Consider the following 18377-nt stretch of genomic DNA (forward strand, 5'->3'; position numbering starts at 1 on the left):
TAATAAAAGTTCGCAGCTACATGTAAATCCTCTAAGGGGGTTTTCTGGTGGTATTCATCGGTATTTCAGTTGACTATCTATCGTTTCTTTGCGTCATTTTCAAGATCGGTCATTCAGGTTTCGTAGTGCACAATTCTCCCAACCAGCACTTGTTATGGATTTTTTTTCCCGGTTTACATCAAGCGAGATTTCTTCAACAAAATGATGCCCTTTTTCTTCACCCTAATAATGATTTTTTATTGATTAATCATTGTAATGATAGTTTTCGTCCGGTGTTTCGTTCGCTCTTGATTGTGGTTTGTTAGAGAGATAATTTTCATACTATTATCAGTGCTTCTACTCGTTGGACTTTTACTTAATACATATTTGACTTTTTATGAAAGAAAGACAACGAGAAAGTTTGAGAAGGTCCGTAGGCCATCGTGTCAGAACAGAAAATCTGGCTTGATGCAACTATAGGCCCAGATATGCTACATAAAGAAATCCATCCCAGCCCTCAAAGATTAAGCATGAAGCGAGTGGACGTGATGCAGCAAGCATAGAATACATTGGATGCCAATGTTAAGCCAACCCCAGACTTAATGGAACATAGGTTGATACACAAATCAATCAATTCAATATGAAAATAATTCAAAGCAAACTAACTGAGTCTAACTTCAATAACTCCTTTATCAAAATTTTCCATTTAGTATATTTCAGATCGTGTAAAATGATTTTATTTGGCCAATCCATCATTTTCATTACTGAACTTTGAACTAAATTGCAAATGGTCCAGCAGCTACAGTTTTTGCTCATCTTGTCCTACATTTTGAAGAATCAAATACCAAATACACGATTTTCCTAGTTTTGCAACTTCAAGCTTTTTTTCCCGCCAAAAACTTCAAGCCCTTCCAATGAATCATATTTCGGGTGCTATTTTCTAATATACAAGCGTTTGGGAATTATTTCTACAGCTGAAATAAATCTACAAATTACAGTACATAGGGCAAAGAAATGGTCCTCAGGGCCAAACCAAATGCTTCATTCCGTCTTCACTCAAGTTCCATGCCCCTTGGGCCATCTCATTGAACAACTGATTCCAATTCCAACTAGCGTACCCCAAGAAAAACCAGTGATCCACAATTGATTGGCCTGCCTCCGATTTCATTTCTTCTATTTTACTTATCGTGGCAAGGTGGTCGAGGAAGTAAACTCCCGGAAGGATTTCTGGTAAAGAATTTATGGAAACATTCCGGGTCAAAGATAAAAATGGCATTCCACTTTTCACAACAGGACCCCCAAAAGAAAGGGGAGCTTCTTTAAGTATTTCAAAGCCGCCTCCCAGCTCAGGGAGAGAACTCCATTCTATATGCTTGTTTATGATAACACCCTGAAACCCACTTATTTGATCGGCTGCCACAATGAGAATCTTTGATCCATCAAATGGCTGAATCCCCAAAAGCTTCTCTGTCGCAATTAGCACTGAACCAATCATTACTGGAGGTAACGTTTCATCCGGTCCGTTTGACACAGATGGTTTCATCAGGTTGAGTTTGGCCACATTGTCCAAGTTCCTGTCCCAACCTTGGGCTCCATGATATTTGACGTTCACATATAGTGATTCCTGGTGAACATCAGTAGGTAAAGTACTATACAGATTCTTATTCCTGTCTCCCCCTGGATGAAGCCGCAAAACTGCTACCAGAAACATGGAAGATAGTGAGCGGAGTAACTTCTAGTGAGGGATGAGAAGAGTAATTAAGTTACAATACAAATTGGCAATCAAGGTAATTGATTACACGATTATGCGTGCTGCATCAAATTACCTTTATCACGGATAACATGATTAAAATAACTTGCATGCTCAGCCACAAACTTGATTACATTAATTACTGCAATATCTCCTTCATAAAGTAGAGGTTTCTTCTCTTCTGCTGGAAATAAAACCAGAGTAGGATAAACTTCCCTCTGCATATTTGAAACACACCAAGTCAAATTAACTAGAGAAGAGAAAAAGAAGACCTTTTGTTGTCCAAATTGCAAAATAATACAAATTATCAATCAGGGCAATTGATTATTTCAATACAATATATTCCACTTGCCAGACAAATTAAAGACAAGATTTACATTTTTGTTTCCATGTTTCTCTAACTACCACTAGATCTTGAAATTCCAAACAATGTCAATGTCGTCATTGTTTTTGCATGCAACTAAAGTAATCCCTGACAGGTGCTCAAAAGATAATGAGAAAAATAAAGAAAAGGAACTCTAATAAAGAAAAGAGAGATTAAATAAACTAAGATAAACTAATTTAAATTTTCCAACATCGTCTAAATAACTAAAAATAACAAAATAATCTAACTAGATAACTAGAAGTAACAAAAACTAATTAAATAAGCTAATGAATTTGCTGATAAGTGCGTCTCCTTGTGCATGTCCAGATTGGTCTCTTATCATGACTGCACATTTAAATTTGTTGGTTAGCACATGACTGCTTGAAGCAACGCTTGTTGAGCTTTCATCTGACTTGCCTCCATCAGCACATGCATGGGCTTTTATCATTAGGATAAGTCAAGCAAATTAGTCATCAGTATTTTAGGATAACTGTTTAAGTCAGTACATTATCATTCTCTAATTATTTTTCAGTTAAGACAGCCAACAGAGTTTGAATTGCATGAGCACTAGAAGGGTTAGGAAAAACTAAACATAAAGCAACCTCTCACAACTAACTTGCTATTCGAAGCTTTTCTTAACTAACCCCTTCCTTCTCACTAATTAGTACACTGAACACTTTGTTTATAAAGCCACTTGTCTTGTTTCAATTTTCCTCTTTGCCCAATTGAATGATTTGTAATTTGGCCTCTAATGGGTAATCAAGTGGGATGACCAACTGATAGATAATGGAAGACCTATACCAGGCATAGGAAAATCTAGAATTTAATTTAGCTTATTTTATGATCTATTAATAATCATCTTTATTTTAAAACTTAGGTTTTTTAATCCATTTTAAATTAGGATTTAGTCTATCTTATTTAGGTTCATCCTAAATTGAGATAAAGCTTTATCAATATCTTATCTAATATTAGTTTAGATTATTGCTATGTTAGTAAATGTAATTAGGGCTCTATAAATAGGCCCAAGGATTAGCTTGATGTTAGACTTTTTGCTTAAGAAATAATATTGGTATTCTGTCATACCCACTCCTCAAAGTTCTTCCTTTTCTCCTTCCCCTCTCACCGTTTCTCCCTTCCTTTTTCCTTTCCTCTTCATTATTTTACATTTGGAACCTCCATAAAGACCTAGTTGTTGAGGTGGAAGAACCCTCCATAGATGACCCTTTCCGAAACCGTTGACCATGAGCTCCAGTACCAATTAATACACAATCAAATGAGATGGGGGGTCCTCTCCCAAAAACTAATTATTATGGTGAAAGAACCAATTCAATTAGATACCTATTAAACATTCCATACTACTCAATGGGGGACTTGGGCATCTTATTCTACCTTAATCTCCATCAACTCTTTGGCTCTGATACTTGCTCTTCTTAATTTAAAACTTTCGATTTTGATTTATAGTCCAAATCCCGTTTCTCCTTTTGTCCGAATTTTTTGGGAGAGTCAAGGCCCCTTCTAAAGTAAGGCTTTTTGTTTGGAGAGTAGTATTTTATAGGAGTTAAGTCGTCATTGATTATTTACTAAATTTTGTTAACATAATCAATTCTATATATTAAATTAAATATTATCTAAATATTCTGTATAACACGGGTAAACATAATGAACTAAAATTAACTCATAAATATGGCAAAATATTGAGAAAAGTATAATAAAGACTAATCAGAAAAAAATTTAAAACAATAAAAACCTAATTGCAAATATTTAAACTACAAGGATTCTCCCTTTTTTTCCCGCCTGAATTGAAAACTGAGTAAAACTACAAGGATCAAAAGTACATTTTTTCCCTCTATTAACTGAATAAAAATACCCACATAAAATCCATCACCTTGAACTTATCTACACATATTAAGAATGTAGTATTGCTATTATTAGGAAATCTGGGAGCCTGGGATAATAGCATGATCAGGAAAACGAAACGCATCTGAAGGAAGGCATCCGACATGTACCTGATTTGCAGATTTTAATATCAAATCACAGTCATTCAATGTACAGTCCAATAAGTATATCACTGGAAGCTTTATTGTATCATGATCCAAGTTTTCTGCCACATAACGACCTATTGTCAAACTTCTATAGAATGCACAAACCATTTAATCAACAAATTTATACCAGAAGTGAACTCAAATAACATACACATCAATTAAGTCTATCAAATAGGATCAGAACCATCAGAAATTTAATAAGGTCAAGATCAATTTCTTCTCCCAGAAGATAGAAATCAAGTATATCAAACATGTGCAAAGGGCACTCTAAACATAAGATGGGTTCACAGGCAACAAATTAGCTGAAGAATAAATATATTAATTTCAAGTCTAAGTGATCATCGTAAAATCAACTGTTGAAGAGTAAGTAGATCATATTCCGAGAAGTAATCAATGTAAGTAGGATTAATTAGCATCAGTTTTGATTCCGTTGCAACTAGGGGCAGATTGTAGGCATGGTTCTTTTTTGTAATTATAAAAGCATGTGAATTCCTGACAATAATCACCTTATAAGAAAAACAATAATAAGCCAAGCTTAAACAAATAAATAGAGAAAGTCTACCGGGACAACCCCCCCCCCCAAAAAAAAAAAAAAACTAAAGAGTACAAGAGAAATTCCCCAAACAAAAAGGCTCAAAATCAAATTCAAATCAGCAAAACAATTCTGTTTCATTATAAATTGCATTCAACCTCTGCTTCTTAAAGTTTTCAAACTTTACTCCTCGTGAAATTTTGAGTAATTAAAAAGGTATATCTTCATAAGAATTAAGCAAATCAAAGAGAAGTACCAAATCCTCAAATCCTGTGTCATTGAGATTCTTGAAAAGGTAAATGGTTCAGACACAAATCATTTAAAAGTCAAATTGTTTTTCCTCGATCAAGGTCACAGCCAACTTAGCAAGATCCCATCGTTTAAGGAAAAGCATTCAAAAAGAACCTGAACATCCTAATCCTATGGTGATACAAATTCCTAATATAGAAGCTGCAGACAAGCTTGTATAGCCAAAAGTTGCCCGTATTTTAGTTTTAAAAAGAAAAAAAATAGTTCTAAAAACCAACAACTGAAAGAGCATTTTATTAGGAACAAATGAAGTTATATGCATACAAATACCAACAACCTTACCGTGATCAGAAATAGCTTTCATATTCCTAGATTCACTTTTCAACATATCCATGTAGCCCTTAAAGGCTCGATGTACTTCACGGACAACCATTTCCATTCTCTGGCAATATCCACACCAACTATAGCTAAACAAGACTAAGACATCCTTATTCCAAGCATTATCTTTATCAGAGTGGTTGAACCCAATGGCAAGCTCAGAGAAAGTATGAGCAGTAATCCTAGGTAAAGAATCCACCTCATGAAAATCCAAATTAACAAATGGTGGACGGGCGGCTTCCCTTGGGCCTCGAAGAACATGCTCAGATTGTTGGTAAGGAAGCAGTGTATCATTAACAAACCCAGAAAGAAATCCATTTAGAGAAGAAAAGTTGAAATTTTGATCATCAGGGAAAACATAATGTTGCTGCCGAACAGGATCAACTATAACCAAAGTTGGAATTCTAAAATTACCAGTCAAAGCTTTAAGTAACTGGTAATTACCTTCAGAATAGAAAAAAGAACCATTGAAACCAAGAAATTGATCAAATTCTTCACCAACCTTGCCACCATCCAAATAAGAGTCTGTTTCTGCTTTCACATTTTTAGCAGCAGGAAGTTCATGAGCCACATTGGATTCTTTCCCAGACTGGCCTCCATCTGAAAAATCCCCTATTTCTATTTTCATATTTTTAGCAACAGAAAATTCATGATCTGCAATGGATTCTTCCCCAGACTTGTCTCCAGCTGATGAACCCTCTTTTTCTGCTTTCATATTTTTGGTAACCTGAAGTTCATGATCCATTAAGGATTCTTCAGGCTTGGCAGATTTTATCTCTGTACTTGAATCAACATGAGATGTCATCGCTTCATCATTTTGAGAAGAAAGCTCTGTCGATTTGGAATTTTCTTCTGGCTCTCCAGCAGATCTACTCAGCAAATTTGGGTCATTATCCAGGTTTGAATTACCTGTATGGCCAACATGAGAGGTTTCTGCTGACATTGGATTAGACAGAACTTCAGAATGGGATTGTTGTGCATGAAATGGTTTGATGTCAATATCATCAGATAAAAGTTGGAAACCTAAATCCTTTGCCAGGGAGCTTAATCTTCCATCCTGGTTTTTCTGTAAAAGGTAGCCAAGAATCTCATTCAAAGAAGTCACTTGAACGTCAGAAGTTACTTTGTCCAAACTAACATGCTTGCCTTCATTTATAACCATGATTGTAGACATCTTCTCCTTTAGTTTAATCTTCTGAGCTGTCTTAGACAGCTTTAATCTAGGATGTTCAGATGCACTCTTCAAGCTTTGATAATCTTGAATTGAAAATTTTTCAAGACTATCATCATCCTTCTTGCCCATTTGGTTCAAAACATGATAATGCTGTGCCAGTTCTCTAAAAGCATTGAGAGCTTCTTTACTTTTTCCCCTAGTTTCAGAGGTATCAGATGATCTATCAACAAACAAAAGTACTGATGGTTTATTTGCAGGCAAAATAGTCTCTTGATCTTGTCCTTTACCTTCCAGCTGCATGATCACAAACAAGATATTGTAAGCAATGGAAGGAATAGTTAATTGTGAGAAGCATGCATGTTTGTGTCATGGTAGCATATCTAGGGCTATGCATCCAATACTTCTATTTTTTCAGATGCTAAAATATATTAAAATGGCCTCAAGCTTAAAGGATCTACAAAGGGATTGGAAAGTTCTTCTAAGCTATTGAGTCTGAAGTTTTTTCTTTGTTTAGTGAGAACTTGCTTTCACTTCTCTTCATTTAATTCTTCTCTTCCATCAAAAAAACACATATTATCCTATTAGTTAACTTTATATCCATACAAGTAACCTTTTATTCAAAATTTAAAGAAAAAGCAAACTGAATAGAGCAAAACATATGGAGCTACCTTTGATAAAACAAAATTACAAACCACTGGAGTTAAAAGATAGTGGGTAACATCTGTAAATGTATCCTGGAGTAAATAACGTTTGACTGGTGGTCAGAGAGAGATCAACTCTAGTTTAACTTTAATCAGGGACTCAGTTCATAAAGCAGATGTTAAATATTTAGACATGACAAAACAACAGCAAAGATACCAATGAAGTATAAAGGAAATTTTTTTGGGCAAAAGGCTCATTAAAAAAGACCCCCCCCCCCCAAAAAAAAAACCACTCAGCGTATTTGTCAACAAGAGTCTCAAAAAACCAATGCAAGGAGCAATGATTTCATTATGACAGTCCTATCCCACAATAAATCTTAGAGAAGCCATGGACACCACATAAGAATTACTGACTTGGAAGACGGAAGAAACAATACAGCAAGCACCAAGTGGTGTGTGAAAAAGGATTTGATAAGTTTATGAAAGCTATGATATAAACAATAATCCATATTCTATATATCATATAAATTCTGCATAAAGCCGCACTATTTACAAGCCAATGTAAATCACATCAAACTCAGTGTAAAGCACGAGCCAACAATCTAGTTTCAACTATAGCTGTAGTTTAATTATCAAATAACCATCAAAAGTTAGAACTTTGAGATGATTATTTGTGAGAGAGAATTTTCATTGAGTTAAGAAGTTTTATTTATTTCTCATCTTAATTAGTTTGCTGTTTTAGCTTATCTCTAACTGTAGGGAGTTACTTTTTTCTAAGAGTTAGTTTCACTGTCTAAAGAGTATTTTACATTTGATAACCAAAAATATCCTGATATAGAATTACATCTAATCTACCTGAGATGTCGGAGATACAATGCACAAGGATACCTTGATAACGCCAATCTTGGGATTTATCTTTTGAGCATGCTATATTGTGGTGCAGTTATAAAAAGTGAAACAGTTCCTAAATGCAATCACAGATATGATTGAAACCAAATGTGGTACAAAATGTTTTAAAAAATTAATGACAAACGCAGGAACTGGAGGAAAAGTTAGCAAGGTTATATTCACCTCTTTGACAAAATAATCATCAATATGTAAGAGGTTCTTCAAGTCATCCTCTTCTCTAAGAACTTTCAAACAGCTTGGACATCCATCAACATAGTGAATCGCAAACCATGAACCAGAATATCCAACACCTAGGGATGAAAGTATTGATCTTTCTGAGACCAGACCAAACTTATTCCGTTCTGGAGGCAGAAAGAATTCTCTCACATAGGTCATGAATTTTGAGTAGAAAGAGTGAAAATGTTCAAATTCTTGTAGGGTGCATGAAGGTAGAACATGAGAACTGCTATCCTTGGCCTCCTCCAGCACACTATCATTCATTGAGGTGAATGTCCCAAGCCAAGGAACTTCACTAAACCCGTTACTGATGCTGAGTTCAGCTTTGCACATATCCTCTCCTGGTAAATTGGCAGAATAAACAAAAACAGGGTTAGTTAATAATTAATAAACATATCATAATGGATAAGTAATTTTATCTTAAAAAGTCTCATATCGTCATGCATTCAGGTAATACCAGCCACCTTCAGGTTACTCTTCCCTTTGGGTGCTGGGGTTCTATCATGTTTTCCACGTAAGCCCAATCCAAATCTATCCCCTGCAAGAAAATTTTTCTGTTGTGTTGTCTCAAATAATCAATCAGCATGCAACACAATCAACAAAACCACTTTGAAACTACAATGGAAACTCCACATAGCAAAAGCAGAAGATTTGTGATAACAACAGATTTTATCAAGAGATCTAAGGGGGTGTTTGGCAAAACCAAAACCACGATTTCAGAATCACTTTTCCGCAAAACGAGGTAACCTCCTCCACATATTTACTTCGTAATCTGTAAAAGCACTTCTGAAACCATGGTTTGGTTTCTATCCAAACACCCCCTAAGTCAAAAAAGAAACAGAGTCGCAGAGAATAAGTAACCCTTGTATAACAAGTGTGTGGAAGGGAAAAAAGAAACCAAAGCAAAACCACAAAAAGATAGAACATTCAAAGCAATAGATCCAAGTCCAGTAACCATTACGAGACTCAGACAAACATTACTATAAAGTATTCTCCTTTAGTGATCATACAGTTTAGGCTCTTTGTCTGAATCATCATGGATTTATGCTTTTGGTCTTTTCTTTTCTTTGTAACTTGCTTTCTCGCCCTGTATCTTTCATTCCATCCCATCAAATCAGCTTGCATTTCCTATTAGCTTGTTTTAGTTTGATAGCCATAAATTGTGGAATTTTAGGCCAATCAGACTACGTTAATTGCCTTCACTGGTGTCCTCCCATTTATGGGTTGATAAATAAGATTTCATGACCCTGACCCTTCTTCCAACAACTCACAATACATATAAAATAGTTTACAAAAAGAGAAACCAATTAAAGCCAAGATGAAAAATAAAAGTAAAAAAATTAGCACATCCGAACTTTAATCAAATGAGAGCTGTAATAACCAAGGGATTAAATCATCTTCATGAAACTGAATTTTATTGGAGTCATACATGCTGCCATGACTTAGACTTACCATGCATGCTATAACTATTTTCTGTTCCATTCTGCTTTGCAAGTAACTTTGTAGCCCATCCACAAAAATCTACGAGAACTAGAGCCTTATCAGTTGAATCAAGGAACATTCTTAATTCTTTTGGATTCTTGAGAGCCTTAAGGGGAACCTCCTCAGGTATGCTCATGATATAGGGATGCAGCGAAGATAATATGTTTTTTGCTCTAAGTCTTCCTCGATACTTGTAAGATATAGAATAATGGAAGTAAATTAATGTTATTTCCTCAGTATGAGCACCTATAGAATCTGCTAGCATCTTCTCTGTATTTCTATGCATATACCTCAGTTTTAGAGGACCAAAATCTTCCCTTTTACCAGCAAGTGCAAGTGCCACATCCTTCATAAGGAACCGAGACTCACCAGACCCTGCAATTCAAAATGAAAATCAAATACGTTAGGATCACTCTACTAATTGCAGAACATTTAAATAGGAAAATTATAAGCAGCCAAGATAACCAACAACTACATCAATATATATATTCATTATCATGACTAATCATCCAACTGTAAAGGAATACTGAAAAATCAGTAGTTCAAGTAAAAGAAAAGGAGAGATTACAGGGAAGAGTGACGAGAAGAAGGATATGGGGATGGAGTCGGATCTGAGAAGAGAAATTTTGTTTTGTAAGGATCTGCCATTCTGCCGAGGCGGAGGATGCGCACTGAGTGGATAAGAATGATAAGAGTATTGAAGCAAGGAGTAGGAATAGATGCTTCATCGCGCTCTCAGAGCTCTACGTGATCTAGGGGCACTGACACTTCTTCATAGCAGGTCGCCTCGCGTTTCCGTCTTCTGGAAAGAAAGGAGGCAGGCTTATAAAAGTGATTTAATGATTGTACGGTATATGAAAGGTGTTTTTTTTAATTTAAACCAAAGATCATTCTCATATACTTATTTAAAATACTACCAATTCTATGTTGGTTGACTAATTTAAAAAAATTTAAAAAAAAGTTAAGTTAGTTATTTGTAATAAATAAGTGTTATCTTTTCTAAAATATTCTTACTAATCAAATGTATCGGTTAGAAGTATTATTGTTAGAATAAATATATTGGGAAAAAATGTATAAATATAAGAAACAAAGTGGATTGGGGTCTTATATTTAAAACCAAAATAAAAATTAAACAAGGTCTTATGTTAAAAACCGGAGATAGTAGTTTATAAATTACTTTTTAACCATAATTTATGAATATAAGATAAATATGTGAATGAAATTTTATCTTAATTTACGTAAAACATACTTATAAGTATTTATAATCAAGGAAAAAGACAGAAAAATGACACTTGAATTTCATACTGCCCAAATGGTCTGCTGAATTTAAGAAATCCTAATTTGGTCTCAATAGACCAAATTGGGATTATCATGTTAAAAAAAAGACCAAACTACCCTTTATGTTATTTATTGTTTTTAAAATACCAAAACCCCCCACTAGACAGTCGACAATTGGTCACCGGAGCTCCGACAGTCAGAAACAATTTTTTTGAAAATTTTTACAACTTCAGTATAACGGTTAACAACTTTTATAATACTATTAACAACTTCAGTATAGCAGTTAACAACAGGTTTTCTGGGAAATTCAACAAGCTTCGACGGTCGGAAACAGTTTTTTTGAAAATTTTTACAACTTCAGTATAACAATTAACAACTTTTGTAACACTATTAACAATTTCAGTATAGTAGTTAACAACAGGTTTTCTGAGAAATTCAACAAGCTCCGACGGCCGGAAACAATTTTTTTGAAAATTTTTACAACTCCAGTGTAACAGTTAACAACTTTTATAACGTTATTAACAATTTCAGTATAGCAGTTAACAACAGGTTTTTTGAGAAATTCAACGAGCTTTGGCAGCCAGAAACAATTTTTTTGAAAATTTTTACAACTTCAATATAACAATTAACAACTTTTGTAACGTTATTAACAACTTTAGTATATCAGTTAACAACATGTTTTTCGGAAAATTCAACAATTGGTCACCGGAGTTCCAGTGACAGAAAATAATTTTTTTGAAAACTTTTACAATTTCAGTATAGCGGTTAACAATTTTTATAACTCTATTAATAACTTTAGTATAGTGGTTAACAACAGATTTTTTTAGTTTGTTAATGGCATTACTAAAGTTGTAAAATGCTACTTTTTGAATTTTTCAAAAAACCTGTTGTTAATTGCTATATCAAAGTTGTTAATAAAGTTACAAAAGTTATTAATCGTTATACTGAAACTATAAAAATTTTCAAAAAAATAGTTGTTAAAGTTATAAAAATGCATTTTTTTGAATTTGTAAGAAAACATATTGTTAAATGCTATGCCGAAGTTATTAATAAAGTTACAAAACTTGTTAATGACATTACTGAAGTTGTAAAAATGCTAATTTTTTAATTTTTCGAAAAACTTGTTGTTAACTGCTATACTGAGGTTATTAATAACATTACAAAAATTGTTAACCGTTATACTGAAATTGTAAAAATTTTCCAAAAAAAAATAGTTGCTAAAATTGTAAAAATGCCTTTTTTTTTAATTTTTAAGAAAACATATTGTTAAATGCTATACTTAAGTTGTTAATATAGTTACGGAATTTGTTAATAGCATTATTGAAGTTGAAAAAATACTACTTTTTGAATTTTTTGAAAAACTTATTGTTAATAGCGTTACAAAAGTTGTTAACCGTTATACTGACATTGTAAAAATTTTCAAAAATATTGTTTTCTACCATTGGAACTCTGGCAACCAATTGTTGAATTTCCCGAAAAACTTATTGTTAAATGTTATACTAAAATTATTAATAGCGTCACAAAAGTTATTAATTATTATACTGAAGTTGTAAAAATTTTCAAAAAAATTGTTTCCGGTCGCTAGAACTTGTTGAATTTCCCAAAAAAACTTGTTGTTAACTGCTATATTGAAATTATTCATAGCGTTATAAAAGTTGTTAACTGTTATATTGAAGTTGTAAAAATTTTCAAAAAAATTGTTTCCAGTCGCTAGAGTTTGTTGAATTTTCCCAAAAAACATGTTGTTAACTGCTATATTGAAGTTGTTAATAGTGTTACAAAAATTGTTAGTCTTATACTAAAGTTTGTAAAAATTTTCAAAAAAATTGTTTCTGGCCGCTAGAGCTTGTTGAATTTCCCAGAAAACCTATTTTTAATTGTTATACTGAAGTTATTAATAGCGTTACCAAAGTTGTTAACCGTTATACTGGAGTTGTAAAAATTTTCAAAAAAATTATTTCCAACCGCTAGAGCTCCGGTGACCAATTGTCAGTTGGTCGCCTAAGCTCCGGCGACCAACCGGCCCGGCCAGTGGGGGCTTTAGAATTTCAAAAACAACAAATAAAATGAAGGGTAATTTGGTCTTTTCTTTTAACATGATAATCCCAATTTGGTCTCTTGAAACCAAATTGGAATTTCTCAAATTCAGTAGACCATTTGGATATTATGGAACCAGTCTAAACGAGCCTAGAGTGTTTTCACCGTTTTTGCCCTTTTCTTTTTTCTGAAGAGGGAAAAATGATAAAGTTATAATGATAACGATGATTTTGTTTTGTGTCGTGTGAAGAAAATATTAGTAATATGAATTTAAAAGTCAAGTAGTTTAAAGTTAAATTAGTTGTTTTCTGTACCAGTAGAGCTTTTTTCTTGGAAAAATTGCAATTAGGTCTTATCCTTGCATCCTAAGTTGTTAACTACTACTCTTTCAGTCGTCGATGTAAACTTTAAAAAAAAAATAATTTGGTAATTAAATAAATAAAATTTATTGTAAAAAGGTCGCTTAGGACTTTAGAATAATTTCATGATTTCAATGGACTTTTTTGTATTTAATTCTCTTGGATATGATCTAATTTCAATTCTCCTTTTTTCTTTTTTGCCAGACGTACAAGTAGGGCTTTTTTTTTTGGGGGCCAAATACAAGGAGAGCTAATTAAACTCTCCTTGCTTAGCATCAACAACCTCCTAAAGTCAAAGGAAAGATTAGTAAAATAGAAAAAATAGGCTGTTGGCAAAAAGAATACAAAATGTAAACTTTGACATCACAAGCCGAACTGACTAATTAGTTTACATAACTGGTAAAAGATAGTTTACTTGATGAAATGCCTCTTCAATAAAAAATTAATTTGAATATTAGATATAAAGATATAGAAGTTGATAGGCGCTCTCATGAACAAAAAATTCGGGAAGCCACATGCATGGATTAACGCCACTTTCTCATGCAAGCGGACATTTTTTGTGGGCGCCTGTTATGATTTACCGAGCAGAATCTAAAGCGGACATGTCTTTAATATAGTTAAGAGTTACTTTGAAATTTATTTTCATCATAAATATAAAAACTTCAATTCACTGTATCTTTCATATTTATTTATTTTTTAAAAATAGTTCTAAAAGGTTCTATTAAATGATAGTTCTAGCTAATATATGATTAATAAAAGTATTTTTAAAAAATAACTAATTTAATAAATTTTTTAATCTACTCAAATTAATTAATTAGCTCTGTATAATATATTGATGATGGCCATACTCAAGCAATACTCATTTAATGCATATAATGCCAAAAACACAAAAATAAAACGATAAGGCTAGAAATGAGGGTGTATGGTATTGAGTAAAAACACTTAAAAAAGTGTTTTCACTCAAACAGAGATAAAATTTGGAATCGGTTTTTTTGCTCATCATAATAATAAGCATCATGATACTCATTAAATCTCAATTGTTCAAAATTAATATGGATGATCAAGATTTAATTTTTTATTTTTTTTAAAAAAATATTTTTAATAGGTAGATAATCCAAAATAAATGTAATTTTTTAACTAAAAGTTTTTTAAAACATAATTTTTTTATTTAAAACTTATTGGTTAAAAATTTTAAATTTAAACTATTAAAACTAGATCTGAATGGTGTAGATTTTACTACAACAATCATTATCATGGTACTCATAATTGTAATGAGCACTGAAACTAGTTCCGACAAAACTCCTCTCATATACTTACTCTGTGTATTGTAAAATCATTTTCAAATGAGAAGGCTCTAGAAGGAGGTACATATGGTGATGAAGAACTTGGGGGGAAGAAAAGGAGGGGGTCATGAGAGAAGAAACCACGTCAATTTTTTAGCACCTTGGGCATTGTCCTTCTCTCTGCTTCATATGGTCATTTCCATATCATATATTATCTCTGATGTTTAGTATGAGAGTTAGATAACTAATTTAAAGATATTAAAAAAAGAAAAAATTTCAGTTAAAGACCGCAAAAGAGAATTTATATCAATCAACTCCTAAAACATTATGAAATATCACTGTAGGACCAATAGACCAAATTGAAATTAAAATTTAGAATAAGATTACAATAATACCCTTCCCTTTTATTTTATTAAAAAATAAATATTAATGGACGCCACTGTTCCGGCCACCGGAGTTCAGGTGGCCATCGCCGGGGGTTGGACCTCCTTTTGAAATTGCCTAATTTTTGTTGTAAATTGCTGAATTTTAGTTATAAATCGTCGAATTTTATTTATTCACTTACACTAAAACATTTACATTTTGGATTGTGAATTTTCTTATGTTTGCCAAATTTGAGTTGTAAATCCATAAACTTTTACTGTAAATCTTCAAATTTCACTTGCTCATTTGCATTTAAACACTTGTATTTGAGGTTATGAATTCTATTATGTTATTTATAAATTGCTTAATTTTCGTTGTAAATTGTTGAATTGCACTTGTAAATCGTCGAATTTCACTTGTTTACTTATATTTGGACAATTGCGTTTGTTTTGTTATATATATTTTTATTTGCATTACATGATTGAATGGCTTGCTTGACTTGGTGGTTACAACACTTTTGGTGTGTCAAGGGGTCATGGGTGCAAACCCTCCCTTGGCCATCTTGTTTTAAACAAAAAAAATTCCGGTCATTGGAGGTCCAACCCCCAGAGGCGGCCACCTGAGCGCCGGTAGCCGGACGTCGACTTTTGGTGGCCGGAACAGTGACGTCCATTAATATTTATTTTTTAATAAAATAAAAGGGAGGGGTATTATTGTAATCTTACTCTAAATTTTAATTTTAATTTGGTCCCTTAGTCCTGCAGTGATATTTCATAATGTTTTGGGGGTTGATTGATATAAATTCTCTTCTGCGGTCCTTAACTGAAATTTTCCCTTAAAAAAATTAGCCTAATTAGTTATGTGTATTGGACAACTCTGTGGGAACCCTTGCAATCAATAAGAATGTTTGGGGAAAAGATGGGAGACAAAATTGATTAAGATTTTATATTTGTGACCCTATCTAGCCCTTAATTATCTCTTATATTAAAAACCGGAGGTAGTATGTGACTTCCACCCACTTGATTCCATCTAATAAAGCCCGTTTCCTATATTATGCCCATTTGTTGCATTATTATTGTTACAATGGCATTATTATACCCCTCCGGTCCTTAATATAAGATCCATTTAACTAATTTGATTAGATTAAGGAAGTTAGATAAGTTAGTTAATTATAAGAAAAGTGATACATTTTTCCTAAAACACCATAATCATCTTTTTTAATACCCCTCTTCCTCTTCTACTTGATTATGGTTGATGAAGTATCTATAGGAGTAATTTAGAGAAAATTGATAAATATGAGAAATGAGTCTTATATTTAGGATTAAAACTAACTCGAGAATTGAGTTCTATATTAAGGATCAGAGGAGTATATTAACAAGAAAAATAGAATGCTAGCTAATCAGGTTTGTCAATATTATTATAAGTAGGTTGCAAGGATTATTACCCCTAATTTCTCCGCTACTTCGGATAACTATAAAATAATTTTAGCGGGTAATAGCACCAGAACAGATTGGAAGGATAACAGCTCAGGAAATTATACACGGTGATAGATGAACATTTATGATGGTGCTTTTCATTTTAGGAACGTTGAAATGTAACCTCCGCTTCATATAACATTTATAATGGCAGGTGGTAAGAATACACTACTTCTTTCATCATTCGCGTCCTCAGTATTCATCAGTGGTGCCGCATATTTTAAATTCACATATAGCTAATTAAACCTGAAAATTTTCTCATAAAAAAGCTGAAACTTTTTTCAGAGCAATTTCTAAATATGTCATCAAGAACATGATTTAGAAACAATGCTGATGACGGCAGCATTCACAAGGATTAGACAGATGCTAGCTACCTATAGGAAATAAAGCGGTTCAATATCGACACAAGTTTGGTATATCCAGTGGCCAGTGCCTCAAAACGGTTAAGAAAATACTACCTCCGGTTTTTAATATAAGACCTTATTTAATTTTTATTTTAGTCCTAAATATGAGATCCCAATTTAATTTGTATATCATATTTATGTATTTTTTTCAAGATAGTCATTCTGTTAATGGTAATTCTGGCCAATACACTTGATTAGTAAGGATATTTTAGGAAAAATAACACCTATTTATTATAAATAACTAACTTAATTTATTTTTTAATCTCCTCAAATTAGTCAACTAGCTTTCATAATTAGGACTGGAGGTAGTAGTAATTTTCACTGAAAGTGGTAGTTACTACTATATTGTAATGAATTAGAATGGATCCGAAGTTATTATAGTAAATCTCATTAATAACTAATTACTCACATCATATGGTGGTTACTATAATCGATCGACCGTTAAATTAAATTAAAATACGATCACCTCTGTATAATTTCTCCTTGACTAATTATTTAACAGTGGCAGTGTTCATGGCGATGAAAAACCATCTATGTGCGCGCGCGCGCGCATATTATAGGTTGCACCTATCCCTTATGAAAAGAAACCAAGGGAGTATTTAATAATTTACTACCCGCACATTTTAAAACTTTGAATGGTATATTTTATTCCATAATCTAATATTCCATACGCCATATGTGTTCATAAATCACCCAAAAAAAATTAATTAATAGATAGTTTTTAAATAACCCAAATTCTTATTTAGACTATTAAATTAAATAAGATCATATGACTTAAAAAAGGATTTTAAAATTTTATGAAATCATTCTGATATGTTTTTTATTCGAAACCAAAAGAGAAGAATTTTAAATCAACATGTTTTATTTCACAATTAACAAGTTTTAATTTTAAATTAATAATTTTCTGTCTTCATAACATACTTGCACAAGTTTTTAAATAAAATTTGATTATAATACAACATAAAAATTAACATGTTCTATTTTATAGTTAACTTGTTTTAATTCTAAGTTAACGACATTTTATCATGATGAAACCATTAAGACTAGAGAGAGAAATATTTAATATAAAAACTAACGTATCATTGTTTCTTTAATAGGTTTTCTAACTTGTAGATGCCAAGTTTTCCTTATCCAAAGCTTTTACACAATGTGGGAATAATTAAAAATTCTTATATCTATGGGTTTTTAATGAAAAAGATATTATCTATCCTGAGTCCAGTGACCTGATTAGAGTTTTGGCAAGTTCAATGATTCAAATAAGAATTTGAGTTATCTAAGTACTTTTTTCAAAAGATTTTTCCCAAAAAAATATAATGTAAAAATATTTCTTAATGCCAGTCTGTCATAATCTGTTGATAGTGACGGTTGACGAACATTTCATTTTAATTTTAATATTTACAAAATAAAAAAAAAGAAGGAGAAAGAACATAGTGTAAAGAAAATTACGAAATTTACACATTTT

At 32.5% G+C, this 18377-nt stretch overlaps 1 protein-coding gene across 5 annotated transcripts; it reads right to left on the minus strand.

Moving 5' to 3' along the window:
• Positions 1–667: 667 nt before the first annotated feature.
• LOC114739839 (uncharacterized) lies at positions 668–10506 on the minus strand. Of its 5 annotated transcripts, XM_028927922.1 has the most exons (8): positions 10285–10506; positions 9687–10091; positions 8692–8772; positions 8181–8575; positions 5259–6762; positions 4100–4194; positions 1806–1947; positions 668–1674 (listed from the first exon to the last, which is right to left on the minus strand). In XM_028927922.1, the coding sequence occupies exons 1-8, from the start codon at positions 10442–10444 to the stop codon at positions 1001–1003; spliced, it is 3456 nt and encodes a 1151-aa protein (XP_028783755.1). In that variant the 5' UTR covers positions 10445–10506; the 3' UTR covers positions 668–1000. The 5 variants fall into 5 exon arrangements, with proteins under 5 accessions (XP_028783755.1, XP_028783756.1, XP_028783760.1 ...); XM_028927923.1 differs by lacking the exon at positions 8692–8772; XM_028927927.1 differs by lacking the exon at positions 10285–10506 and having other exon boundaries at positions 8699–8772; positions 10007–10062.
• Between the last annotated feature and the right edge of the window lie 7871 nt (positions 10507–18377).

The sequence above is a fragment of the Neltuma alba genome, unplaced genomic scaffold, assembly GCF_004799145.2.
Source record: "Neltuma alba isolate B1F8T4 unplaced genomic scaffold, ASM479914v2 tig00002944_pilon, whole genome shotgun sequence".
Classification (NCBI taxonomy): domain Eukaryota; kingdom Viridiplantae; phylum Streptophyta; class Magnoliopsida; order Fabales; family Fabaceae; genus Neltuma; species Neltuma alba.